General features: G+C 41.7%; 1 protein-coding gene and 1 long non-coding RNA gene across 2 annotated transcripts in view; one reads left to right on the top strand and one right to left on the bottom strand.

The window, feature by feature from the left end:
* Positions 1–19,329, top strand: part of ANKUB1 (ankyrin repeat and ubiquitin domain containing 1) — a 36,028-nt gene extending 16,699 nt beyond the window's left edge. The window contains exons 4-6 of the mRNA XM_005654029.3: positions 3,864–3,978; positions 8,396–9,331; positions 19,090–19,329. Coding sequence (XP_005654086.2) covers positions 3,864–3,978; positions 8,396–9,331; positions 19,090–19,219 — 1,181 coding nt within the window. The 3' untranslated portion in view covers positions 19,220–19,329. The remainder of the gene's footprint in view (positions 1–3,863; positions 3,979–8,395; positions 9,332–19,089) is intronic.
* On the bottom strand, positions 8,496–27,456 carry LOC102162381. The gene is made up of 3 exons (XR_001299763.2): positions 27,258–27,456; positions 26,925–27,093; positions 8,496–8,627 (listed from the first exon to the last, which is right to left on the bottom strand). It is a non-coding gene; the product is annotated as an uncharacterized LOC102162381 (long non-coding RNA).

Here is a 27,525-nt window from a genome sequence, read left to right as displayed (position 1 = left end):
TGTTTATCAGGGCATTTCTAGAATATTTGCAGAACTGCTACTTGGTCTCTACAGAATAATTCCATAATTCTCCCAGCAAAAAGAGTGAATTCTCAGGAGTTCCTCCTGTGGTGCAGTGGAGGCTCAGGTTTGATCCCGGCACAGTGGGTTAAAGCATCTGGTGTTGCTGCAGCTGTGGCAGAGGTCACAGTTGCAGCTCGGATATGATCCCTGGCCTGGGAATTTTCATGGGTGTGGCCATAAAAATAAAATAATAATAAATTTTTAAAAATACATAATTTTTTTAAAAAAGAGTGATTTCTCCTGGCTAAGGCCAGATTTATGATGGTTGAAGTGGATTAGGGGCATGAGGGCAATAATGCAGATCAGGCTCTGTGAGTAAAAGTACAGCAAACAGGAATCAACCCACAAAAGACAGTGAGGCCAAGACCAAGAAATCCAAAGCCAGAGTCAAAAGTAACAGAAGAAGAGCCCCATTTCAAGATTATAGGTTGTAACTTAAGGCATCCAGAAAGGGAGGGATCAGCAGAGAGAACATATACGTGGTGTTATGTCTACCTGTGCAGTGGAGGAAGAAAGGGAAAGATCAGAAAAGCAGAAAGGAAAGAAAGAGAAAGGAATCTGAAAGGAGGAGGCTTTCTAAGCATTAGAAAGAGGGCTAGGGACAAAAATTCCAGGTCAAATTCTACTCCCAGCTTGCTGAGTAACTTCCTAGTCTATGAAAGGGACAATGGAGTGGGCTAGTCTTTTAGAATCTTTTTATCTTCAGCCTTCTGTGACTCTAAGATTACTGCTGTTACAATATCCCTCCTGTCTTCCTTCCTCTCACCTGCAAGTATTTATTATGAACCTAAGTCTGAGAATACGCATGGAGAAGCCAAGTCACCCACTGTCCTATAACAACTTTGGCATGCAACTGCTAGGGCCATCATATTGATTCAAAGGCAGCCAATCCTTAGGCTGGCCAATGAAATCAGCTCTCACAGCTGAGGGAATTAGATTCTCATGTGGAAATGAGTATAACACAGAGGACAGGAATATGGGCCCAAGAACCAGACCATCCAGGTCTAACTCCTGGTTCCACTACTTACTGGTTATATAAAACCCGGGGAAGTTACTTAATCCTATGGTGCTTCAATTTCCTCTGTTCTCAAATGGAGACAATAATACAACCCATCACTTAGGGTTGTTGTAAATTTTAAATTAGCTTATTCATGTAAAGTACTTAGAAAATGCAGAGCATATAATATTTAATGAATGTTAGTTACTCATATTCAAAGTGTTATTATTATTATTAATTACTAGTCTTATGAATTCAAGTTCGGAAAGATAGAGAGACAAAAATGGTTATCAGTTGGGGAGGAAAATGAAAAGCGTCAATGAGGTCAGGTTGGGTCATGGCAAACTCAAATTGCACACATACCAAAGCTATGATAGGACAGAAATTGTAAGTAAGCAGGGAAGCCTGTCAGTAGAGAAAGGGAGAAAACATACGAAGAGACCTAAATTTCATGAGAGAGGGAGATCCTGGTGCCCATGGGAGAGATGGGGAGTGACTCATCTTGAGAGGTGTCTTGATTTCTAATGCACACCAGATCCTGCCATCGTCTCAATATGATAAGCCCCATTTTCTTGAGGGTCTCCTTGAGAGCATAACTAAAACAAAGCCCACAGACTGGATGAGGCATAATGCTTGGGCTCAAAGAGTTCTTGCCTAGTGGTTATAAACCAGCAATTCCAAAACAAATGTATTTTCAGTAATGACGAGTTTCAAAGTATTTTACAGCAATCAGTTGTGCAGTTCTTTAACTTATTTGGAGAGGTGAGAGTATGGTGTATTCTGGGAGGGCTCCTTGGAGGGGGTGACACCAGCGTTGCATCAGCTTGGTAGGAGGGTATGAGGGAGAAGTCTAAGGAATTCAAACAGAAAGGGCAACAAAAGAAGATGCTCCAGAAACAGCCTGGGATGTACACAGAAGTGCAGGTCAGCCTCCTGGGCTTCTAGGAATTATAATCAGCAGATGGCCAGAATGGGTTTGAAAAGTGGGACAGAACTTCATTCAACAAGTACTTGCTGAGCATCCACCATGAGCCAAGCACCATTGGGGAAAGCATACACACAGCTGTGAGCAAGAGTATCAAGGTTCCCACCCTCTCTTGAAGCTTGCATTTCAGTGGAAAAGGCAAGCATCGTCCAGTAAGCAGAAAAAAATATTGAGTTTTAAATAGAATTAAGAACTACAAAGTCAAATAAAGCAGGATAAGGGGATAGAGAGTGGTGTGGCAAGGTGGGGAGAGGTTACTGTAGGCAGTTAACCAGAAGAGAAGAAGACAATGGAATAGAATCCTGAAAAAAGACATGGAGGAGGATCTTGGGAGCTTCTCAAAGTAGATTTAGGTGAGAGATTATCTAGGCCTGAAATAGGGTGGGGCTGGAAGAGATGGAGGTGAGGAAACAGTTCAACATTTACAAATAAACTTGTCAGGCCTTAGCGACTGTAATGATATTGTGGGTGTAAGAAAGGAAGGAATGAAGAACTCCCAGATTTCTAACTTAGGTAGCAAGGAAGGAAGGTAGTGCTGTCATAAACTGAGACACAGAATGCATGAGGGATAGCAGGTTGGGATGAAAGGTGACAAGCTGTCCTTCAGACAGAGGGGTCCTGGTGTGATCCCTTGGATGATGATGGCCGCAGCAGGGGTATCTGAAGCTGGAGCAGAGGCCTGGCTGCAGTTTGGACTTGGGAGTAAGTGGAACATGGATGATCAATGAAGCCATCAGTCTCACTGAGGTTGCCTGTTAGTCAGTCAACAAGTACACAGTGAGCTCTCAGCAAGTGCCAGGCGGTGTGGCAAGTCCTAAAGGAGCTTCCTTTTCAGTGAGTCATGAAAAAAAAATCTCCAAACAAGTAAAATGATTTCAAGTGTTGATGACAGGGTTTAAGAAGAAGTTAAAATAACGTCATGGCACAGAGTATTGGAGGGGAGGAGAGTGTGGGGACAGAGACTGCTTTAGCCATGGTGGCCCAGAGGGTTCTCCGTGAGGACAAGAAATTTGAAGAAAGCTGAGTAAGAAGGACACTGCCCTGTGAAAATCTGGATAAAGACCCTTTGAAGCAAAAGAACTTATCAATCTTTAGGTCCTCAGATGGGAGTGGACTTGGTATGTCTAAAGGACAGGTGAAAGGTCAGAGTGGGAGAGAAGTCAGAGCAGGCCAGATGGGGAGGAGACTGGCTTTTATCCTGAGGGAACAAGTAGAGTGAGAAGAACAGAAGCCTGAGGAAAGATTCCTGGGAAGCACTAGCCTGAACGACAAAGTGGATATAGTCACAAAACCACAGTAGGCTTTTGAGGAGCAAGTGGTAAATCCTCCAGCAGCACAAACACTTTACTTTTTGTTTTGTAACACAGAATGGCTCTATTTTGTGAAGGACAGAACAAAAGGGTTATTCACCTCTACCCACAGCCTACTCATAAGATCAAGGCCCAAGAAACAAACCCACATGTCCTGCCACAATTTCTTAAGTTTCTCTTCCAACATGATAGCTTTCGTTTACATGGTGATGTATAGATCAGCATGGACTCAGTGTCAACAGGACTATCTTAAGAGAGCTACAGAAAACAGTTCAGCACTGTATGCTTTCACAGTACAGATGAGAAAATGTAAGTGCACAGAAGCTAACGGGCTTTTCCAAGTCAATATGGGCCTAAGCTAAAGATAGTAGCCCTGTGTCTTCGTTCCAAGGTACTTTTCATTTGGCATCTCGCTCATGCCTATTTAGAGAAAGCTGTCATTAGAAGTTTTATGATCGCTGAGCCCCAGTGATGGACTGGAACCATCCCCATCTCTCTTTATCCACAGGTACGACACTTCGCTTGGACGTCTGGGATGGATGGAAGGAATTTCTGATGGGCTGTCTCCTTGGACAAACACTTAAAGTCCAACGCTATTTATCAAATGAAGGACCAGTACTGAAGTACGGAGATAAAGCAAATGCTAAACTAATTAATTTTACTAACCTTTCATAGGAACTTGACTCTGCCATTCGCTCTACAGCCGAGGTGCTGCTCCATGCAAGTTCCCCTTAAACACTGTTACTGACATATTTGCTAGAATAAGACAGCAGAGATGCCACCAGGGAGGACAGCCTTTGGCGATGGATTATAATTCGGGTAGACTTCCCTAGAAAACAATATCTAAATGGGTGACTTCAGTTTGGTTTGGATATTAGACTTTTAAAGGCACTTTTTAAAGTTTATCAGAATAAGTTCATTCTCACATTCAATTATTCTAAAAACCACTAATTGCTAACTGATTGGCTGAAAACATTGCTTGCTTCTTTTTAAGCTATCGTGTAATTTTCAAATTACATTTAAAACAAGCACTCAGGAGTTCCCATGGTGGTGCAGCAGCAACAAACCCCACTGGTATCCAGGAGGACACAGGTTCAATCCCTGGCCTTGCTCAGTGGGTTAAGGATCTGGTGTTGCCATGAGCTGTGGTGTAGGTCTCAGAAGTGGCTTGGATCCTGCATTGCTGTGGCTGTGGCATAGGCCAGCAGTTGCAGTTCTGATTCGATCCCTAGCCTGGGAAGTTCCATATGCTTGGGGGCAGCCCTAAAAAGATAGGTAATAAATAAATAAATAAATAAAACAAGCATTCATTCTTTTGGTTATACATGAAGTGTAACACATGCAGCTGGGACAGTGGAGGAGGGTAGGCACAAAGAAGCAGGTGGAGGAGTTCCCATCGTTGCTCAGTGGTTAGCGAATCCAACTAGGAACCATAAGGTTGCGGGTTTGATCCCTGGCCTTGCTCAGTGGGTTAAGGATCCGGCGTTGCCGTGAGCTGTGCAGTGGTGTAGGTCGAAGATGTGGCTCGGATCCCACGTTGCTGTGGCTCTGGTGTAGGCTGGCAGCTACAGCTCCGATTAGACCCCTAGCCTGGGAATCTCCATATGCCACAGGAGCAGCCCTGGAAATGGCAAAAAGACAAAAAAAAAAAAAAAAAAGAAGAAGAAGAAGGTGGACATTTTAAGATATCTCTGCAGCCAACAGCCTCCCAAGTGCATAAAGTGAATTACCCTTTAGGTTTTAGTTCACTCGTATTTTAGAACAGTGCCCCCTTGTGGTACTTTTATCATACTTTACAGAAGCCAGGAGCTCTCAGGGCTCTCTGAAATGACAGATCAGAAAACCAGCTTTTGCAATTTTATAAGATATTTAAATATTGGAAATTAATTTATATTTGGGTATGATTATAATTCTCTCTTTTTATGCTCTGAATCCAAAGGAATAGCTGTTGCACTGTTCCTTTGTTTGTTTTTTTTGTTTTTTTTAGGGCCACACCTGTGGCATATAGAAGTTCCCAGGCTAGGAGTCAAATTCAAGCTGCAGCTGCCCACAACACCAGATCCAAACCAGTTCTGTGACCTACACTGCAGCTCACAGCAATGCTAGATCCTTTAATCCATTGAACAAGGCCAGGGATTGAACTGGTGTTCTCATGGATACTAGTTGGATTCTTAACCTGCTGAGCCACAACAGTAACTCCTACATTGTTACTTTTAATAGTGTATATTTACTGAGTACTTTGTGGAACTCAGAGGGCCATCTAGCATATGGTAAGGAGGATATAAACGCAGGTGTCATTGCTATTACCAGTCAGCATGAAAAGTGTTATGATATGGGCATTGTGTGAGATAACACAGGAATGTCTGAGTTCCCTGGTGGCTCAGCAGGTTAAGGATCGGCATTGTCATTGCTGTGGCTCAGGTTGCTGCTGTGGTATGGGTTCAATCCCTGGCCTGGAAACTTCCACATGCCATGAGCACAGCCAAAAAAAAAAAAAAAAAGGATGACATGGGAATATACAGTATGGACAACTAACTAGACTTCAGGGAATCAGATAAAAGCATCCTGAGAAAGGGACTTGAAGGGTTGATACTTAGGTAACTGGTAGGGAGAAGAATAAAAATGTTCCAAAACAGATGGAAACACATGTAACCAAAGGTCAAGAGAATAGATTCAAAGAACTGAAAGAAATTCCACATAGCAGATTATAGAGAAAGAGAAAGCTAGTGGACAGAGGCTGGAAAGATAAAAAGAGGCCAGCTCATGTAGGCCCCCATAGGAAAGGAACTGAACTTTCTCTCTTTCCCTTTTTTTTTTTGCTTTTTAGGGCCACACCTGTGATATATGGAAGTTCCCAGGCGAGGGGTCAAATCAGAGCTACAGCTGCCAGCCCACAACAACACGGGATCCAAGGCACATCTGCGACACACATCACAGCTCATGGCAACACCTATCCTTAACCCACTGAGTGAGGTCAGAGATTGAACCCGCATCCTCATGGATACTAGTCATTCTTTTTCACTGAGCCACAACAGGAACTCCTGGACTTTATCTTTTAAATCATGAGAAGACATTGAAGGTATAGAAAAGCCATGATGAGACCTGCATTTTATAAACTTGGTTCTGGCTGTAGTGTGAGGAATAGAAACAGACACAGAGATAGTCCAGAGACAATAGCACCCTGAATTAGGCTTATGACAACGGAGGTGGCGCCAAAAAGACAGACTGTGAAAAGATCATTTAGGAGGCAGGATCAACTAGTCTCAGTAACAAGTGCCTCTAGTTCCCACATCCTGAGTGTTAACAATGAAAGCAAAGGCCAATTACTCCAATCAGGACAGGCTCTTCTCCCAAAATCAAAAAAAAAAAAAAAAAAAAAAGAAAAAAAAAAAGGATCAAATTCAGAGTTGCTGGTTTGCATTAAGGAATTTCAAAAGAAGTTGATACATGAACCAAAATGCCAACGTATTAATGTACAACTCTAATTAGTTACAGTCTAACTACGGGAAGGTCCTACAAATCCACATGTCTGGACAGAGCATCTTCCTCATACAGGAAAATTACATGGGAAGCCACATACACATGAAAAGATGGTGATGAAAAGAGACGGGAGTTAGTTGCATGCCGTAGGTTTTGGATGATACCAGGCTAGCTTGCCGCCATCTCTACAGTGGGGTCAGAAAGCCCTGCCCAAATGGATCCTGGACAATACCAGGTGGATCCCTGACTAGCTTTGCCTCCCTTATTATATTCCTGAACAGTCTTCACCAATCTTTCAACTTATGCTTGGGGTGCTAGAGGGAGAGGGATGGCAGCAAGGCCAGTGGAGCTGTAGGACAGTGGAAGAGAAGGGGAGTGGTGAGAAGTGGGGAGGTGAGGAGTTAGACTTTCAGTTGCAGTGGAAAGCTACTGGAGAGTTTAGAAAAGAACACAGGCAACCTCCAATTTATGGAATAAAAAGACTGCTACCATAAATAATGAGGGAGCAAAATCCCTTACAGGGATAAGAGGAGGTGGGGGACCAGTTAAAAGACTGTGGCACTGGTGGTGGTATGAGTGGGGGGCAGCCTAGTGCTTTAGATTAGAACAGCAGTAGAAACTTTGGGAAGCCAGAAAATAAGGACTGTTAGAAAAGACAAAGCAAATAAACAAACAAAGCCTTCCTATTTCTAAAATGTGCTGAGTTTCTTCCAACATTCTACATTATGCTCACTGTTTTTATATAACTCACCTCAAATAATGCTATTTGTAGGCATAGTTCTGCAATAATGGAAAACAGGATTGATAATGAAATAAAATGTATTTTCTGAACTTATAAAATTAATTTTATGATAAAAAGCATAAAAATACAATTTCTCCGTTACAGGTAGAAAAATGAAAGTGTTGACTATATTTATAAATAAGCTTTACTGCTGTGGTGTAAACTAATGAATATTAAATTGATATTCAGAAAAAAAAAAAAGAGAGATAATGTGGCGTTCCTGTCGTGGCTCAGCGGTTAACAAACCTGACTAGCAAACATGAGGACATGGGTTGGATCCCTGGCAGTGGGCTAAGGATCCGGTGTCGCCATGAGCTGTGGTGTAGTTTGCAGACATGGCTTGGATCCTGCATTGCTGTCGCTCTGGCATAGGCGAGCGGCTACAGTTCCGATTGGACCCCTAGCCTGAGAACCTCCATATGCCATGGATGTGGCTCTAAAAAAAAAAGAGAGAGACAATGTGACAAATTTCTTCCAAAGCTTTCCCAGTTAATATAAAGCTTGATAGTTTTCTTGAACATTTGATTTCCCTAAGAAAGAAGACTGCTCCACAGAAACCAGTTTGAATTATTTACATGTGCGTAGTAGGATAATGCGTATAAGCACGGCCTGAAGGTTTAACGTGTATATTATTGTAGGCCTTTGGTGAAAATATTTTAGGTAAGAGTTAGGAGGAAATAAATATTTTAACTAGAATGTTTCATGGGTATTTAGTGTAACTACATTTGTTTGGTAGCATTAAACAGCCCCACCTCTTCTTGCTTGTTTCATTCATTCAGGTATCAGAAAAGAGTTGCTCTGTACATCGCCGCCTTTTATGGGTACGTTGAGCTCACTGAATGGGCCCTGAAGCAGGGTGTGCGGCCCAACGAGGCAGTCGGTGTGCACCCCTATCGAGCATGGTGCCAGGAAGCTCTTCACGCAGATGTCTCTAAATGCCCTATTCATGCGGCTGCAGAAACCGGCCAACTGTTGATTCTGAAGGCCTTTGTCAACTGCAGCGTGCTGTGCCTGGAATGCAAAAATGCAGCAGGACAAACTCCCTTAAACATTGCATTCAAACACAAGCATAAGGACTGCATATTATATTTACTGAGTAAACTGTGGTCCACGGTTTCTTTTCTGAAAATCTCAATCCCCATGAGGATTTATATTAAAATAAAACAATGGATATTCAGAGCTCAGAGTCACAACCTTAATAAAAGCCAGCACTGCGGAGCAAGGGTTTTGGGAGCAAAAGTTGGAGACACTGTGATGGTGGATGGTTTCACCAAACCAAAAATGACCTCTAAGAGCTGGCATAAGGCTGGGAACAAGGACTTACAAGGTACCATCGGCAAACTACCGCCTCTTAGGGAACAAACTACAAACAGGAAACCTGTCAATCCTTTGGCAATTTCACAGCAGGGCACAAGAGAACAAACATTCAAATTTCCTCCACTGGTTGATGCAAATACGTTTTCTGAATTACAAAAACAACAACAAAACCGAAAAAAATTTACTGCCACAGCTAGGAAAAAAGAAAAGCTCATAAAAAATTCATATCTCCCCCAAGTCCCCCTCCCTCCGGTTTCAAGAGTGGGCTATTCACACCCATCTTTTTACTACGCAACACCCAGTGCTGACTTTTTACTCAGATCTTCCTTCGCATCTTTCTCAGAGCACAGTGGGAGGACTCCAAGGGAGAATGCCATCTACTGCTTAGCTGTGGCCAGGTAAGGTTTTCTCTTTAAACAAATAAGAGCAAAGCTTTAATAGGGCAGGTCTAGAGGAAGAATGGTCCATGAAGCCCTACCATACCATGTAGTGTAATACAGGTAATTCTAATGCATCAGTATCCAGCTGATTCAAGGACCATATACTAGCCTCATATCTAGGACAAATGAAAGGATTCTATTGGCCAATCCATGTAGTGTTCTACTCCTCAAATAATCATCAATTAACAAGATCCCTCACTTTTTTTTTTTTTTATCTTTTTGCCATTTCTACTGTGGCATATGGAGATTCCCAGGCTAGAGGTCAAATCGGAGCTGTAGCCGCTGGCCTACGCCAGAGGCACAGCAATGCGGGATCCGAGCCACATCTGCAACCTACACCACAGCTCACGGCAATGACGGATCCTTAACCCACTGAGCAAGGCCAGGAATTGAACCCGCAACCTCATGGTTCCTAGTCAGATTTGTTAACCACTGAGCCACGATGGGAACTCCCTTCACTTTTTTTTTTTAACTAAAATAATTTGACTTTGTTTTTTTCTTTTTTGGCTACCCTGAGGCATATGGAAGTTCCCTGGACAGGAATCAGACCTGAGCCACAGATGCAGCATACCCTGCCACTGTGACAACACCGGATCCTTAACCCACCGAACCAGGCCAGGGATCAAACCTGCATCCCTGCGCTCCAGAGATGCCACCAACCCCCATTGCACCATAGCAGGGACTCCTAGAGGAAACCGTTAACCGTAATTAAAGGGAGAAGGGGGACGAATGAGATCTAGGAGACATCAAAAGTGTCATGGAAGCCTGGATGGTAACAAAAATGGAAGGAAAGAAAAGAATAATTTAATGACAAACTGAATCATAAAGACTTTAGTTGACTGCTTCAGACAAGATACACAGGTTGGGGGAGAACTATATTGGATAGGGAGATAGAACTGATAATAATATGTAAGGTAAGTTTAAAAAGTAATCCAGGAGTTTTCTTGTGGGGGGGCAGGTTAAGGATCTGGCATTGTCACTGCAGTGGCTGCTGTGGCGTGGGTTAGATCCTTTGCCCAGAAATTTCCACAAGCTGAAAGCATGCCCCCCCACAAAAAACGTAATTCATTATCATATTTAAAGACACACGGAGTTCCCATTGTGGCACAGGGGAAAGGAATCCAACTAGTATCCATGAGGATGTGGGTTTGATCCCTGGCCTTGCTCAGTGGGTATGGGATCTGGCATTGCCATGAGCTGTGGCGTAGGACACAGACATAGCTCAGATTCTGAGTTATGTAGGCCGGCAGCTGTAGCTCCGGCTCAGCCCCTAGCCTGGGAACTTCCATATGCCACAGATTTGGCCCTAAAAAGCAAAAAAACAAAAACAGAAAACACACACAAGCGTGTCAGAAGTGGACACGCTTTTTTGGGTACACTCATACAGTAAAATTGTATATATTAATCAACAAATTTTACTGAAAACATAACTCTGATTAGATCTCAGGTTCCATCCACTTCTTATGAAGTATTATTGGGTTCTAATATTACAGTGGAAATACAGATTTATGAATGGGATTTTTCCATTCTTCAAAATAATGAGAATGAAAGAAAAATAAGGCTAGATTGTTTTAGTTGCCTTTCTATATTAGTCTTTATTTCAGCTCTACTTTATTTCACCTAAGTTGTTGCCACCTAGTGGTGAGAATAATTTGAGCTATAAAACTGGCAAAATTCATCTGGTTGAGAACAGATGAAGACAATACTCAGTAGCTTCAATCTTTGTAATTTGTGACTTATCTCTGACTAGAATATATAAAAGGGTATAATCTAAAGTTACAGAAAAAGACCAGAAAATTATAAGTTGATAAAGTTGTAACCTATCTTAAAATCAGGCTGTAAACATAGGGAAATACTGATTAGTTTTTATCACAGATACACATTAAAAATGAGTTTACTTTTAAACATCCAAAAAGTGCTTATCATGGCCCAGTGCAGTGCTAGGCAGAATGGAAATGTGCAAAAGTATCTGTGGACATGTATGTGGTTTTGAGAGAAAGGCTGCCAATGTTTATTGTGTATAGTGCTTTCTTGGGGAGGAAATGAGTTGTGAAATATGTAGTTAAATATATAAGGAGCACTAACCTCACACATATGGCCTCTTGAATTTTTATATTTGCATATATCCATGTAACCACCACTCAGATCAGATGCAAAATATTTCCAGCACCCCCAAAAAGTTCCCTCATGCCCCTTGCCAATCAATGACCCCTCTCCAAAATAACCATTATTCTAATCTCTATCGATGAGATTAGTTTTGCTTGTTTCTGACTTTCATATATAAAGAGCATCATATATTTTGTTAGCTTTCATTTCTGGCTTTTTTTCTCTTTTTAGGGCTGCACTTGCAGCATACAGAAGTTTCCAAGCTAGGGGTTGAATTGGAGCTGCAGTTGCCAGCCTACACCACAGCCACAGCCATGGCAGATCCAAGCCGAATCTGCAACCTACATGACAGTTCAAGGCAATGCCAGATCCTTAACTCACTGAGTGAGGCCAGGGATTGAACCTGTGACCTCATGGATACTAGTTAGTTTCTTAACCCACTGAGCCACAACAGGAACTCCTCATGTCTGGCTTTTTTGCTCAACACATTGCCTACGAGATTCATTTGTTTTTCTGTGTACTGGACTCTTCTTATTTCTGTGTAGTATTCCATTTCTATGTAGTTTATCTTAATTTATTTATCTTATCTCCTGTTTATGGGCATTTGAGTTGTTTCTAATTTGGGGCTATTTTGAAAGGACTATATGATTATTTTTGTATATGAGGATTGGTGGACATTTGCATTCATTTCATTTAACACCATACAGGAATGGAATTGCTAGGTCATAGGGTTAGCTTTAGTAAACACTTCCAACCAGTTTTCCAAAGAAATTATACTAGCATGCTGTTTTTGTAGGTATACTTCATCAGGATTGGAGTTATCAAGGGGAAGTAATTTCAAGGTTGAGAAGGGAACTCTGAGGAAAATATTTCATTCAAGAAAGAGGCTGGGTGCTCCCATCATGACTCAGTGGTAACAAACCCAACTAGTATCCATGAGCATGTGGGTTCCATCCCTGGCCTCACTCAGTGGGTTGGGGATCTGATGTTGCCATGAGCTGTGGTGTAGGCCAGCAGCTACAGGTCCAATTCAACCCCTATTCTGGGAACTTCCATATGCTGTTGGTGCAGCCCTAAAAAAGACAGACAGACAGAGAGACAGACAGAAAAGAAGGAAGAATGGGTTAGTGCAGAAGGGAGGCTGATAGGAGGAGCAGTGGCTGGTCTGACAGTGCCCTTCCTCTGGCAGAGTTACTCCTCGGAAATCTTTCCAACCGTATTGTTTCTCTTCTCCCAATATTCTCTTTCCTCTACTTGTACTCTCTACTGCCTTCCCATCTGTTCTCTTCCCTTTTCCCTGCATCTTTCCCAGGATCTGAGCGGGGAAGAAAGCAAACGAGGAGATAGAACAGAAGTCTAGCCTGAAGGCAGTGTTCGTGCAATGGAATATTTTCTCTTAAAAAAAGAATTTTATGGTTGTACAACTACAAATATAACAAAATTTATTGAGTTCAAAAATAAGAACTTCAGCACTACCTCAGAGATCGAAAAAATTAATTACAAAATACAGTCATATATACTTTCTGGGAAGCATCAAAACAACATGGAAATATATAAAGTAAATACGAAAGTCTCCATCCATCCTCCAGCACCACTCATTTTCCCTCTCATGAATCCCAGCCATCTCCCCAGAAGGCATCATTATTACTGTGTAGTTGTAGCATCCTAGAACTGTTCTATATATCTTGATATATGTATGTGAGGTATGCATATGTGCATGCCTTTTTTTTTATCCTAAAAGGTATTTTACTGTATTTGTTGTTTCTGAATATATATATATATTCTTTTTTATATATAATACTTATTCATTCATGAAAGAATTTCTATAGGATACTGTAACTGAAGTGAAAGTATTTGTTCAAAGGATATATATATACTGCTAAGTTAACTTCCTATAAGTTAACTTAGTTAACTGAAAGGTTACTTAGTTCCTGAAAGATTGTAGTAAGTTATGCCCATTTACACAGTTCGAGAGGCTACTTTCGAGTGAATTGCAACCCCGCAGCCAGGAGGGGCCAAGGCTCAGAGGGAGTGGTAGTGAGGGAGTGAAGGAGAGCACCTGACAAAGTCTCTTAGGGTCATAACATAACATACGCTGTTATGAGTCACCCTACTCTGGGAAGAGACTGCTGATAGAATCCCTGCCCCAACTAAGAACAGGTTTAGTGCAGTTCAGTTGCTGGCCCTTGTAGAACAAGGCCGGCACTGTACTCTTCCCATGTATCCCTTGTAATGGGCGAGGAACAGGTATATCTTTTTTTTTTTTTTTTTTTTTTTTTGCTTTCTAGGGCTGAGTCCGAAGCGTATGGAGGTTCCCAGGCTAGGGGTCCAACTGGAGCTATGGCTGCTGGCTACAGCCGCAGCCACAGCCACGGCAACACCAGATTCGAGCCATGTCTCCAACGTACACCACAGCTCACGGCAACACCAGATCCTTAACCCACTGAGCGAGGCCAGGGATCAAACCTGCATCTTCATGGATCCTAGTCGGGTTTGTTAACCACTGAGCCACAGTGGGAACTCCCCAGGTATATCCTTTTTCATACTCTCAGGAATATAAACTACCCTCTCCCCGTCCCTCCCTTCCCCAACCTCCCCTTTCAGTATGTGCTAGGGCACAATGGAAGCAGAGGCTAAGGCTCTGTTGATCTCTTTTTACTGGCAAGCCTGCCATTTTGCACAGGGGAGCATGTGAGCCCTAGAAAAGTACAGACGTTGAGCCAAGCACCATTCTTGTGCATTCCTGAGCACTGGGTTCAGGAGACTAGTTGCATCAAATCCTCTCCTCATTTCTATTTTGATGAGTGAGCCCATAGGAGTAGCAAAGGGGGACATGAGCTGGACATTTAGCCTCATGCACAGGTCAGAGGGTTGACTGAAACCTGAGGGTTCAGCCTTCCAGGCAAGCTTGTCAAACAGGGCATGTCCAGGCCTTACCCTCCAATTGAGGGATATCGAATCCCATGACCCATACAAGACAAGAACCTTTTTTTCTTTGTTCACTTTTGTATCTCTAGTACGGTGCCTGGCATATAGTAAGGGCTCAATAAATAGGTGTTTAATAAATGCATAAAGCCAGGGAGGGGTAGATATAGTTATGTATTATCCTTTCCACCCTGAGCTGGGATTCTATGTTGAAAATTAACACTGAGATTCAGCTAGGTGATTGGGCTAATAGCCTAATTAGGGGTTATCATGGTTATTCATTCAACAAATATTTTTGAGCTAAAGATATAATGGTAGGGTGATTTCCTAGTTTTGGCACTGAAAGTCCTATTTCTTGAGAAATCCCTCAGGCCGGGGTAAACCAGTAGAGTTGGTCACTCTATACAGTCATAAGTAAATACAGATACAGTCCTGCACTTGCAAAGCAAACTGTTTTAAAACAAGGAGAGGAGTTCCTGCTATGGCGCAGTGGGTTAAGAATCTAGCATTGTCTCTGCAGTGGCTCAGTTTGCTGCTGGGGCCCAGGTTCAGTCCCCGGCCCAGCACAGTGGGTTAAAGATCCGGCACTGCTGCAGCTGTGGCAAAGGTCACAGCTGTGGCTTGGATTCAATCCCTGGGCCAGGAACTTCCATATTCAGTGGGTGTGGAGAAGAAGAAGAAGGAGGGGAAGGAGGGAAGAGAGGGGGAGGAGGGGGAAGAGGAGTGGGAGGGGTGGGGGAGCAGAAGAAGAAAAACAACCAGAGAGCATTTCACACTTTGACCTGCTCAGCTTTGGACTTTTTAAAGACCACTCTGGCTTCAGTGTAGGAAAATCAGAATGGATTCTGGAAGTGCAGATAGGAGGCAACTGCAGGAATCCAGGGCAGAAACAGCAGTAGACTGCACTGTAAGAGTAACTTGAGTCATGGAGAAAAGGATGGGTTGGAGACAAATGTAAGAAAGAAACTGGGAGTTCCCGTCGTGGCGCAGTGGTTAACGAATCCGACTAGGAACCATGAGGTTGCAGGTTCGGTCCCTGCCCTTGCTCAGTGGGTTAACGATCCGGTGTTGCCGTGAGCTGTGGTGTAGATCGCAGACGCGGCTCGGATCCTGCGTTGCTGTGGCTCTGGTGTAGGCCGGTGGCTACAGCTCCGATTGGACCCCTAGCCTGGGAACCTCCATATGTCGTGGGAGCGGCCCAAGAAATAGCAAAAAGACAAAAAAAAAAAAAAAAAAAAAGAAAGAAAGAAACTGATTGGATGTGGTGGTAGACCACACACAATAAGGAATAAGGGAATAAGGGACAGGGTGGGCACAAGGATGCCTCTTGTCTTGGAGATAATCAAAGCAGGGGTGAGGTTCTGGGCTCATGGAAACTCCCAGCCACTGCTGAAACAGCACAGCCCATAGTGCTCCCACCTTTAGAGAGACATGGGCAGCCACAGGAATTCTCAGGTCTTCCCAGGAGCTTACAGACTATTTGCAGGAGGGCCCAGTATTCAGAGAGCCCAACTGATGGGGGGCAAAATAATGCTGTAGCAAGGCAGTCCGGCTGATGAGTGTGCTCATTGTCCTTGCCGGCCTGACTGATGTAACTATATTTGGTTTTCCTCGTTAAGTGCCTGGAACCCAGAGAATGATGACTCAAGGACAAAGTGCCTAAGTTGGGCCACTTTCACACATTCAGGGGGAGTCTGGGCCTAGCAAAGAGGCAGGGAAGGTTAGAGAAGAAACTGATCAGGGAGGTGCCAGCTTGTACCCCTCCCACCGGCCCTGTTTTGTTTTCATTCATAGAACTATCACGGCCTGATATATTAGCCCTCAATTTGGGTATTTGCCTCCAAAATTAGAATCTAAGTTCCATGAAGCCAGGGACCTTGTGTGTTGTGTTCACTTTTTCTTCCTTCAGCACATAGAACAGTGGTTGGGATTTGATAAAAAAGAGACAACTGGCCCAAAATGGAGTCACTTTTGCTAAGCCCATGTCACCAAAACAAAACCTAGTATCTAACGGACTGCTGCATCAACCTCTCCCAGGAATGCAGTCTTAAACTAGTCAATCTGGAATTTCCTGGGCAGCAATAGAAAGGTAATTCCCCTGACAGACCCTGCCATCCACCAAAGAAAAGTTAAGCGATGGCTCTTTCCTTGTCCCTACCCTCTTCTACCTATAAAAGTCTCCCATATCATTCAGCTCCTCAGAGCTCCTTTCTGTTTGCTAGATGGGATGCTGCCTGATTCATGAATCATTGAATAAAGTGAATAATATCTTCAAATTTACTCAGTTGAATTTTTTTAACAGCATATAGTAAGTACTCAATAAACAGTTTCTGAATAAATGTAGAAAAATCAGAGCTCAAATGCCAGGGAGGAAATCAGGAGTACTGAGCTTAGGGAGGAGTTAGATATGCATCAGAAAGGGAGAGAGAGGACTTTAAATCAAATGGGTGGTATACAGAGGAAGGCTAAAGGTGCTTCAGTGATTTCCTTAAGACTGTGAATTTATGGACAACACTGATGAGTTAATCCCATATAGAGGGCCAAAGCAGACACAGTCATTGAGGCAAAGCAAAGAGTTAATCATAACATTAAAGATGAATCAGGCAGGCTTGGATCTAGTTCAGATATTTGAAACAGGCACTTTTATGCAAGGTTGCTCCTAACAGATTGAGTTAAAGCCCTTTAAACGTACATAATTTTCCAGGCAAAAGGGTTGGAGGTAAGAAAAAGGAGCCGGATAAAGGTGGCTCCATGGTCTAAGGCATGGTTTTTATCAAAGGGTAAGAAAGAAGTTTAGTTTTTAGGAAGGTAAGTGGATTTGCAAAGGCATTTTAAGGGACAGGGAGGAAGTGGCTGGGGATAAGACTGGCAAAATAGATTACACCTACACTGAGAGGCACCTTGTGGGCCCAACTGGAAAGTTTGCTTATTTTTTGGCTGTGCCTCTGCAGCCAGGGACTGAACTCACATCACAGCACTGACCTGAGCCACGACAATGACAATGCTGGACCCTTAACCAACTGAGCCACCAGGGACCTCTGAGAGTTTGTTTCTTATTCCTTCCCATGGGAGAAGAGGTAGGCAGGAAGCTTGCAGAAGTTCTTTTCTATCAAACTAGTCACATAATCTGTTTTTGTTTTGTTTTGTTTTTGCTTTTAGGGCTGTACCTGTGGCATATGTTCCCAGGCTAGGGGTTGAATTAGAGCTGCAGCTGCTGGCCTATGCCACAGCGCCACAGCCACAGCAACACGAGATCCTTAACCCACTGAATCCCACCCAGGGATCAAATCCAAGTCCTCATGGATCTTAGTCGGGTTCGTTACTGCTGCACCACAACGGGAACTCCTGTTTTTGACTATTATTATTATTATTTTTGTCTTTCTGCCTTTTCTAGGGCTGCACCTATGGCATATGGAGGTTCCCAGGCTAGGGGTCTAATTGGAGCTGCAGCCGCCAGCCGACACCACAGCCACAGCAACTTGGGATCTGAGCCCGGTCTGCGACCTACACCACAGCTCACGGAAACGCTGGATGCTTGACCCACTAAGCGAGGCCAGGGATCAAACCTGCAACCTCATGGTTCCTAGTCAGATTTGTTAACCACTGAGCCATGTCGGGAACCCCATGTTTTTTATTATTTCTGAAGACAAACCTGGTAGAAATGTGTGGAAGAGCCCTAGGAAAGAAGTAATATTGAGGGTGTGAAAGGACTACAACAGAGTTAGGAGACTTTGCAATAAGAGAAACAACAGCAAGAACAGTAATAGCTAGGGAAGAAGGGAAAGATCAAATATGCCAGATATTCTGAGGAATAATCTACAAAATGTGGTCACTAATTGGGTATAGAGGTGGACAGAGAAGGGGGAATTTCTACTAACAATTTGTTTCTGGCTTTGGAGATGGTGAAGACTGCAAAGTCACTGTGTTTGAATGAGGATACTAAAGGGGACAAGTTTAGGAAGAAAATAAAAGATACATAAGTTGGAAGTATCTGTGGGATGTCCAATTTTTAAATGATTTTACTTGGTAATTGGAGATATGCATCTTTTAAGAAAGGTTGGAATTTGAGAGTCATGAATATGGGAGTTGAAGTAATTAGTGAATAAGTCTTCCTAGGAGAGAGAGGAGGACAAAGGATAAAATCTCAGAGGACCCCAACATTCAAGGAAAGGTAAAACCCCTCTATAGTCAATCACATTTACATCCTACAAAGTAGGAACAATCATATTCAAATATATGTTTTATACAGCCAGAGAATAACTATCACAACATGTTGCTTCATTGCATTTCAGTTAAAGGCTATCAAAATACTTAACATCTTATCAATGAAAAAAATGTGTGTATGTAGTAGGGAAGAAGGAGGAGAGGGAGATGAGGTCGAGTTCATGATACAAAGGAATGCCCTGGAAGAACAGATAGAAAGTTTCAACCCAGAGAATTTCAGCCCACTCAGTGTGGCTTTCTGCTTCTAGCTGTGGGTGCTAAATTTCTAATATTGCCTTGAGAAAATCTCATTCCCACTGCTTCAGGAACTGGTTTTAGAAAGATTCTTCTTTCCTATTTTAATCCTCATATGACAAGATAAATGAGCCACTGCTACAAAATGAACCTAAACATTTCTATCATTTTAGCTATAAATGGGGACAAGAATAGACCTCCTCATAAACTGTCTTATTTTCTTGCAGTGCCTTTAAAGAGAAACGATGGCTTCAGCAGTTAGGAATAGCAAGAGTCCTAGCCAAAAAGAGCATTTCTAACCTGACTACCCAAGGAGGCCTGGCAGCAGGTGAAAATCCTCCAGAAATTGTGCTTTGAAAAGTCATGACAACCCCAGTTTGGATGAAGACCCGGTCAAACAGAACATCTAGTCTAATGCCAACATTTCTAACAACAGCTCTAGTATCAGAATTTCTTTTTCTTTTTTTTTTTTTTCGTCTTTTTGCCTTTTCTAGGGCCACACCCGCAGCACATGGAGATTCCCAGGCTAAGGGTCCAGTCGGAGCTGTAGCCACCAGCCTACATCAGAGCCATAGCAACAAGGGATCCGAGCCACGTCTGCAACCCACACCACAGCTCACGGCAATGCCAGATCCTTAACCCACTGAGCAAGGCCAGGGATCGAACCCGCAACCTCACAGTTCCTAGTCGTCGTTAACCACTGCGCCACAATGGGAACTCCCAGAATTTCTAATGACTGTTTTCATGCTACATGACTATCAACAGCATATTAATGTTCAACATCATGTTTTCTAAGCCTCCATCACCCTAAGTGAAAATTTAGGGCATTTATTTTTGCATAAAGAGTCTGAGGAAGAATTCATAAGAAACTGAGAATATTAGTTGACTCCTAGGCAGGGAAACTGGGAAACAAGGATGTGAGAGAGAATGTTTACTGTTTCTTTCTCTTTTTTTTCTTTCCTGAGATTTTATTCTGATGTTTTTTTGTTCTTTAAGCCCCATGAATGTAGTTGCATATTAAAAAATTAATTTAAAACATTTATATAGGGAAAATCTCTAGGAAAGTTACAAATAAGTTACTAAGTCTAGTACTGGTCTCAGACATCTTTTGAATTTCTGCTCAAACATTCCTTTCTATTAATTTTTTAAAATTGAAGTAGAGTTTACATACAGTGAATTGCAAAGATCTTAAATGTTAAGATTCAAAAGCTTAACAAATATAAACATCCGTGTAACTAATACCCCAATCAAGATGTAAACACTTCCATGACCCCATAAAGTTTGTTCAAGCTCCTGAGTCTATCCCAATCCCTATAGACAAACACTATTCTGATTTCTACCTCCACGCATAACATTTCCCAATTAAAGGAATCATACGGATATTCACTTTTGTGTCTGGGTTATTTTTGCTCAATTTAATCTTTTGAGATTCATTTACATTGCTGTGTGTATTCTTTTTTCTCCCCATGAAGTAATATCCCTTTTTTCATTCCCAATATTGGAATCTTTTGCCTTATTTATTTTTTTGGTCGCACTTGTGGCATGTGGAAGTTCCTGGACCAGGGATCAAACCTGTGCTACAGCTGCGATCTCTGATACTGCTGTAGCAATGTCAAAACCTTAACCTGCTGCACCACAAGAGAACTCCCGTGGCTCTCTTCATTTTATTAATGGTGTCTTTTGATGAATGAAAGTTTTTAACTTTGATGAAGTTACAATTTATCATTTTTTTCTTTTACGCTTCATGCTTTCTGCCTTTTCTCTAAGAAACCTCTACCCACCTCAGAGTCATGAAGATATCCTCATATGTTTTCTTCTAGAAGCTTCACAGTTTTAGCTCTCATTAGGTCTATAATCCATCCTTAAATACTTTTGTGTGTCATGTGAGATGAAGGTCAGAATTCTCTTCTATAAGTTTATCAAATTGTTTTGGTACAAGTTGTTGAAAAGACAACTTTCCTTTCCCCCATTGAATACCTCAGCACATTTGTCAAAAATCAGTTTATAGGAGTGCCCATCATGGCACAGCTGAAATGAATCCGATTAGGAACCATAAGGTTGAGGGTTCAATCCCTGGCCTCGCTCAGTGAGTTAAGGATCCAGTGTTGCCATGAGCTGTGGTATAGTTTGCAGATGTGGCTCGGATCTGGTGTTGCTGTGACTGTGCCATAGGCCAGCAGCTATAGCTCTGATTCAACCCCTAGCCTGGGAACCTCCATATGGCGTACATGCGGCCCTGAAAAAAAAAAAAGAAATCCAATTTTTAATATGTGTAAGGATCTATTTCCAGATTTTATATTCTGTTCCATTGATGTATTTACTTTTCCTTATGCTAATAACTCACTGTCTTAATTACTGTAGCTTTAATGTGGGTCATGAAATCAGGTAGTATGAACACTCCAACTCTGTTCTTTTCCTAATGTATTTTGGCTATTCTCAATCCTTTGAATTTCCAAACAGATTTTTCAAATAAACTTGTCATTTTTGGGAGTTCTGTGGTAGCTCAGTAGTTAACGAACCTGACTAGGATCCATGCGGATGTGAGTTTGATCCCTGGTATTGCTCAGTGGGTTAAGGATCCGGTGTTGCTGCGAGCTGTGGTGTAGGTCACAGACATAGCTCAGATCCTTCGTTGCTGTGGCTGTGGTGTAGGTTGGCAGCTGTAGCTCCAGTTTGACCCGTAGCCTGGGAATTTCCATATGCTGCAGGTATGGCCCTAAAAAGCAAATAAAGAAATAAATATATAAACTTTCCATTCCCTATGAAAAAGCCTGTTGGGATTTTGATTGGTCACACTAATATCTTAATAATAATGAATCTTACAACCCACAATATATTTCTTTTCTTTTTTTTTTTTTTTTTGTCTTTTTGCCTTTTCTAGGGCCGCTCCCATGGCATATGGATGTTCCCAGGCTAAGGGTCTAATCAGAGCTGTAGCCGCCAGCCTACGCCACAGCCACAGCAGTGTGGGATCTGAGCCACATCTGCAAGCTATACCACAGCTCACAGCAATGCCAGATCCTTAACCCACTGAGCAAGGCCAGGGGTCAAACCTGAAACTTCATGGTTCCTAGTCGGATTCATTAACCACTGAGCCATGACGGGAACTCCACACAATATATTTCTTTATCCATGGTATATGTCTTCCTTGAGATCTCTCATTAATGTTTTTGAGTTTTTAGTGTAGAGGCTTTACAAATCACTTGTTAAATGTTTTCTTAAATATTTTATATTTTTGATGCTATTTGCTATGAAGCTTTTAAAGATAGATTCTGTTACAATAGTCAGAGGCACCTAAAATCTAAAACTCTTTTAAAAGTTTTAAAATCTAAAACTTTAGGGAGTCCCCGTCATGGCTCAGTGGTTAACAGAATCCAACTAGGAACCATTACGTTGCGGGTTTGATCCCTGGCCTTGCTCAGTGGGTTGAGGATCCGGTGTTACCGTGAGCTGTGGTGTAGTTTGCAGACATGGCTCGGATCCCGAGTTGCTGTGGCTCTGGCATGGGCCGTCCACTACAGCTCCGATTGGACCCCTAGCCTGGGAACCTCCATATGCCGTGGGTGCAGCCCTAGAAAAGGCAAAAAGACTAAATAAATAAACATAATAAAATTAAGTTAAAAATACCTTTAGACACCATATACAAAAATAAATCTCAAAATGATTAAAGGGAGTTTCCTGGTAGCTCAGCAGGTTAAGGATCCAGTGTCTTGGTTGCGGCACAGGTTCAATCCCTGGCCTGAGAACTTCTGCATGCCATGGGTGTGGCCAAAAAAATGGATTAAAGACCTAAATGTAAAGCCAGATACTATAAAACTCTTATAGGGAAACATAAGAAAAACTCTCTTTGACATAAATTGTAGCAATATCTTTTTGACATAAATTGTAGCCTCCCAGAGTAATAAAAACAAAAATAAGCAAATGAGACCTAATTAACTTAAAAGCTTTTGCACAGCAAAAGAAACCATAAACAAAATGACAACCCACAAGTAGGATAAAATATTTGCAAATGAAGAGACCAACAAAAGATTAATCTCCAAAATACACAAATGGCCCATGAAGCTCTACATCGAAAAACAAAAACAAAAAAACCCAACCCAATCAAAAAATGGGCAAAGATCTAAATAGACATTTCTCCAAAGAAGACTTACAGATGGCCAAAAAGCACATGAAAAGATGCTCAACATCACTAATTATTAGAGAAATGTAAATTGAAACCACAATGAGGTATTACCTCACAGTGGTCAGAATAGCCATCATCAAAAAGTCAAAAAAAAAAAAATGCTGGAGAGGGAGTGGAGAAAAGAGAACCTGCCTCCCTGTGAGTGGGCACATAAACTGGTACAACCACTATGGAGAACAGTAGGGAGTTTCCTTTATTTATTTATTTTATTTTTAAATTTTTTTTGTCTTTTTGCCTTTTCTTGAGCCACTCCTGTGGCATATGGAGGTTCCCAGGATAGGAGTTGAATCAGAGCTACAGCCACCAACCTACGCCAGAGCCACAGCATCTCGGGATCTGAGCCATGTCTGCAACCTGCAATACAGCTCAGGGCAGCGCTGGATCCTTAACCTACTGAACGAGGCCAGGGATCGAACCCACAACCTCATGGTTCCTAGTTGGATTCGTTAACCACTGCGCCACGACAGGAACTCTGGGAGGTTCCTTTAAAAGGCTAAAAATAGAACTACCAAAGGGTATCTATCTGGAGAAAATCTAGCAATGGGTATCCATCTGGAGAAAATCATAGTTCAAAAAGATACATGCACCCCAATGTACACTGCAGCACTACTGACAACAGCCATGACATGGAAGCAACCTAAATGTCCATCAACAGAGGAATGGATAAAGATGTGGTACATATATACAATGGAGTATTACTCAGCCATAAAAAATGAAATAATGCCATTTGCAGCAACATGGAGGTGGACCTAGAGATTATTATACGAAGTGAAGTAAGTCAAACAAAGACAAATATCATATGATATCACTTTTATGAGGAATATAATTTTTAAAAATGATACAAATGGGAGTTCCTGTTGTGGTGCAGTGGTTAACAAATCTGACTAGGAACCATGACGTTGCGGGTTCAATCCCTGGCCTTGCTCAGTGGGTTAAGGATCTGGTGTTGCTGTGAGCTGTGGTGTAGTTTGCAGACACAGCTCGGATCCCGTGTTGTTGTGGCTCTGGCGTAGGCCGGCGGCTACAGTTCCAATTACACCCCTAGGAACCTCTATATGCCGCGGGTGCGGCCCTAAAAGACAAAAGACAAAAAAAAAAAAAAAAATGACACAAATGAACTTATTTACAAAATAGAAACAGACTCACAGATTTCAAAATAAACTTGTGGTTACCAAAGGGGAAATGTGGTGGGGAAGGGATAAATGAGGAATTTGGGATTAACATAGACACACTATTATATATAAAATAGATAACCAACAAGGACATATTGTATAGCACAGGGAAATCTATTTAATATGCTGTAATAACTTACATGAGAAAGGAATCTGAAAAAGAAAGGAATATGTATAACTGATTCACTTTCTGTACACCTGAAACTAACACATTATAAATCAACTGTTCTTCAATAAAAATTTTAAAAATACCTCTAGGTTTCTCATTTGATATTATGGATTAGGGCACTTAGAAGTTTAATACAAAAGAAAATACAAAGATGATGCTAGAGAGATGTTGTAAGGCAGCATGTATATAGGTATTAATTCACTGTAGGGACAGTAAGGGGATAGTGACTGGAAGAGGGCCCAGCGAGATTCTGGGGAATTGGTAACATTCTCTTTCTTGATCTGGGTTAATAGGTGTGTTAAATTTGAGAAAATTCAATAAGGAATATTTTTTAAAATGTGCACCCTTTTGTCTGTATGCATTTTCTCTTCAAATTGAAAAAGTTAACAAATAATGAAAAAAAAATCACAGGAGCTAATTCATGCATTTGGTGCCAGCCTCAGACTCATGAGAAGGCAGTTCATGTGAGTGATGGGTGGTACAATACCCTTGACAGTAGACTGAATTGAACTGTGATTCCTAGCAGGGAATGATACTATTTCACTTATCATTAAAACACAACCAAGGAAATGCCTGGTGCAAAGATTCTGGGGCTAGAATGCCTAAGAAGGAGAAAGAAATATGGGGCATTATGAGGGAAAAGAAAGGTGGATGAGGTAGAGGATGATAAGAAAAGAACATGAGAGGACAACTGATATCAAGCCTTGTTCCCTGTCAGAAACAACTGAAAGTATGCAAAGTATTTATTCTTTACCATATTACCCCAAGTAAGATAGCATTCAGTAACATTAAAGTCTTATTTTCTTATATTATTAAACAGTTGTAAAGCATTATTATCAACATAGACAGGATACCAAGAGACATTTATTCTGAGCCTGAATCTTATTGAAATCAAAGTTAATTGTCATCTTCTCTTTGCTCCAGGTCATATGTAAATCACTTAGGTATTACCACTCATCACACTGTACTGAAATTACTTGACTGTTTCCTTCACTTTACTCTCATCTCCTAGAGGGCAAAGACCTTGTTTTATTCATCTTCAAATTGACAAGGCATAGCATATGCTTAAGCCTCTGATTAATTGCTCTATAAATATTTGTTTAAGTAAATGAATAGATTTTAGGATGATTGTGCACACAGAATTCTCAATGACTTGTGCATACAAAATCTGCTCCTATAAAATATAAATGTTTCAGTTTACAAATCATTAATTTGCTTCATCAAAATCAATTTCTTAATATAATTTTATTAATTCATCTGAGCATCATAGCAGCCCTGCATGGCACAGAAAGACAGTCATCATTAAAAAACCCATTTTACATATGAAGAGGCTAAATTTATAACATATAAAAACAACTTATCAGAGGCCCTCTAGGTAGTCAGTGTCAGAGCCAGATTTGGAATATATACTTTCAATTTTTTACTCAGGTAATTACCTCTGAACAACTACATGACACCTGGTAATGGAAAATCACTCTATACCTTATCCTAGGGATATGTAGAGGGGCTGATTTCCCCTAGCTATAACTTGAATTTCTGACTACTGTCCTTGACCAACCCATTCTGTTAATCCTTATTTCCTACCTTCATTCTCCCCTCATCACTCCCAATTCAGTCCTTGAAATCACAGGGAAGAAATGCTATATCATATTGGCATAATATTATACCCATTTGTAGACTCAATTCAGCATTCCTTATTCCCCATACAATGGGAATTTTCTCAATGCACAAACAAAACCTTCTTCAGAAAATGCCATTTTTGGAGTTCCCGTCATGGCTCAGTGGTTAACGAATCCAACTAGGAACCATGAGGTTGCGGGTTCGATTCCTGGCCTTGCTCAGTGGGTTAAGGATCCGGTGTTGCCGTGAGCTGTGGTGTGGGTTGCAGGATCGGCTCAGATCTGGTATTGCTGTGGCTGTAGCGTAGGCTGGAGGCTACAGCTCCGATTGGACTCCTAGCCTGGGAACCTTCATATGCCTCAGGTGCGCCCGTAGAAAAGACAAAAAGTCAAAAAAAAAAAAAAAAGCCATTTTTGCTTATCTGCAACTTATAGTCTAAGTAAAAATTGTGCTCTCTCTGCAAATGCTCTTCAAGACCTAACAAGATTAAGGACCTGCCTTTCTATACCCCAGTGGAGGAGACAATTTCAGTTTCAGTCAGATGTGAGGGATGAGGTAGACACAGAGAGCAGAGCTAAAAAAAAAAAAAAAAAAAAAAAAAAAACTCTTCCAACGTTCACTTCTGCTCAGGAGACTTGAAGTATAGAAAGCTGTCTCAATCCTTAGATATAACCACAGATGTGAAGTCTCTCTTTTCCCCTACCCTTTCCGCCATCAAGAGGGTGATATTTGAAGAGTCACATTCCTATCGATGAGCAATTCTGTAGTGTAGTTTCTTATATTTAAAACCACAGCAGATGGGAAGAGTGAGTTGGGAAAGGAACTGAATTCTCACACTATCCTCAACACATGACATTAAAGAGAAGCATAGTCATTGGCCTACTTTCTTCCTCATCTTTATCAAGTTCTGATACAAACCTGTTACAAACCTTCAGCTTTCAGCCTGCTGTGTAGAATGATGAATTTTGGAGCATGTGATCAAGGGATCTGACCTTCTTTCAGCTCTGTCACTGGCTTATAACGTAATCTTTGGAGCTTCGATTCTTCATCTGAACAAATGATATCCCACGCTGTAAAAACGATCCACCTGTACAAACAATGCCATGGCTACTGAGCGCATTAAATGAGATAGATCAATATAACATACACAAAAACTCCGTGGAAACTAATAACTCTATAAAAGTTACTTTCAGTTGCTTGGCCTGTCTCGCAGTTTCCTTTTCATCTAAAGGGAACAATAATGGTACTTACCTCATAAGGTTCTTGGGAACTCTAAATAAGTTAATATATGTAAAGAACATTTCCTGACATAGTACTTAATGTTAGCGATTGACCTTATTAATGTAAGCGCCACAAGGGGGCGTGTCGAATTTTAAACTTCTCTTCATCCTCCACAGAGCCTAGCATCCTGCGCCCAGCAGAGGACCTCTCATTTGAGAACAGAAGAACCCTCTGATCCCAGTATGCACCGCGGCAGAAGTTTGCGAGTAGGACTGCCGAAAGCCGGAACTCAAAGCTC

The sequence above is a fragment of the Sus scrofa genome, chromosome 13 (genome assembly GCF_000003025.6).
Source record: "Sus scrofa isolate TJ Tabasco breed Duroc chromosome 13, Sscrofa11.1, whole genome shotgun sequence".
In the NCBI taxonomy this organism is placed as follows: Eukaryota; Metazoa; Chordata; class Mammalia; order Artiodactyla; family Suidae; genus Sus; species Sus scrofa.
Note: the sequence above shows the minus strand (reverse complement) of the source record. Positions and strands in the feature narration are given on the sequence as shown.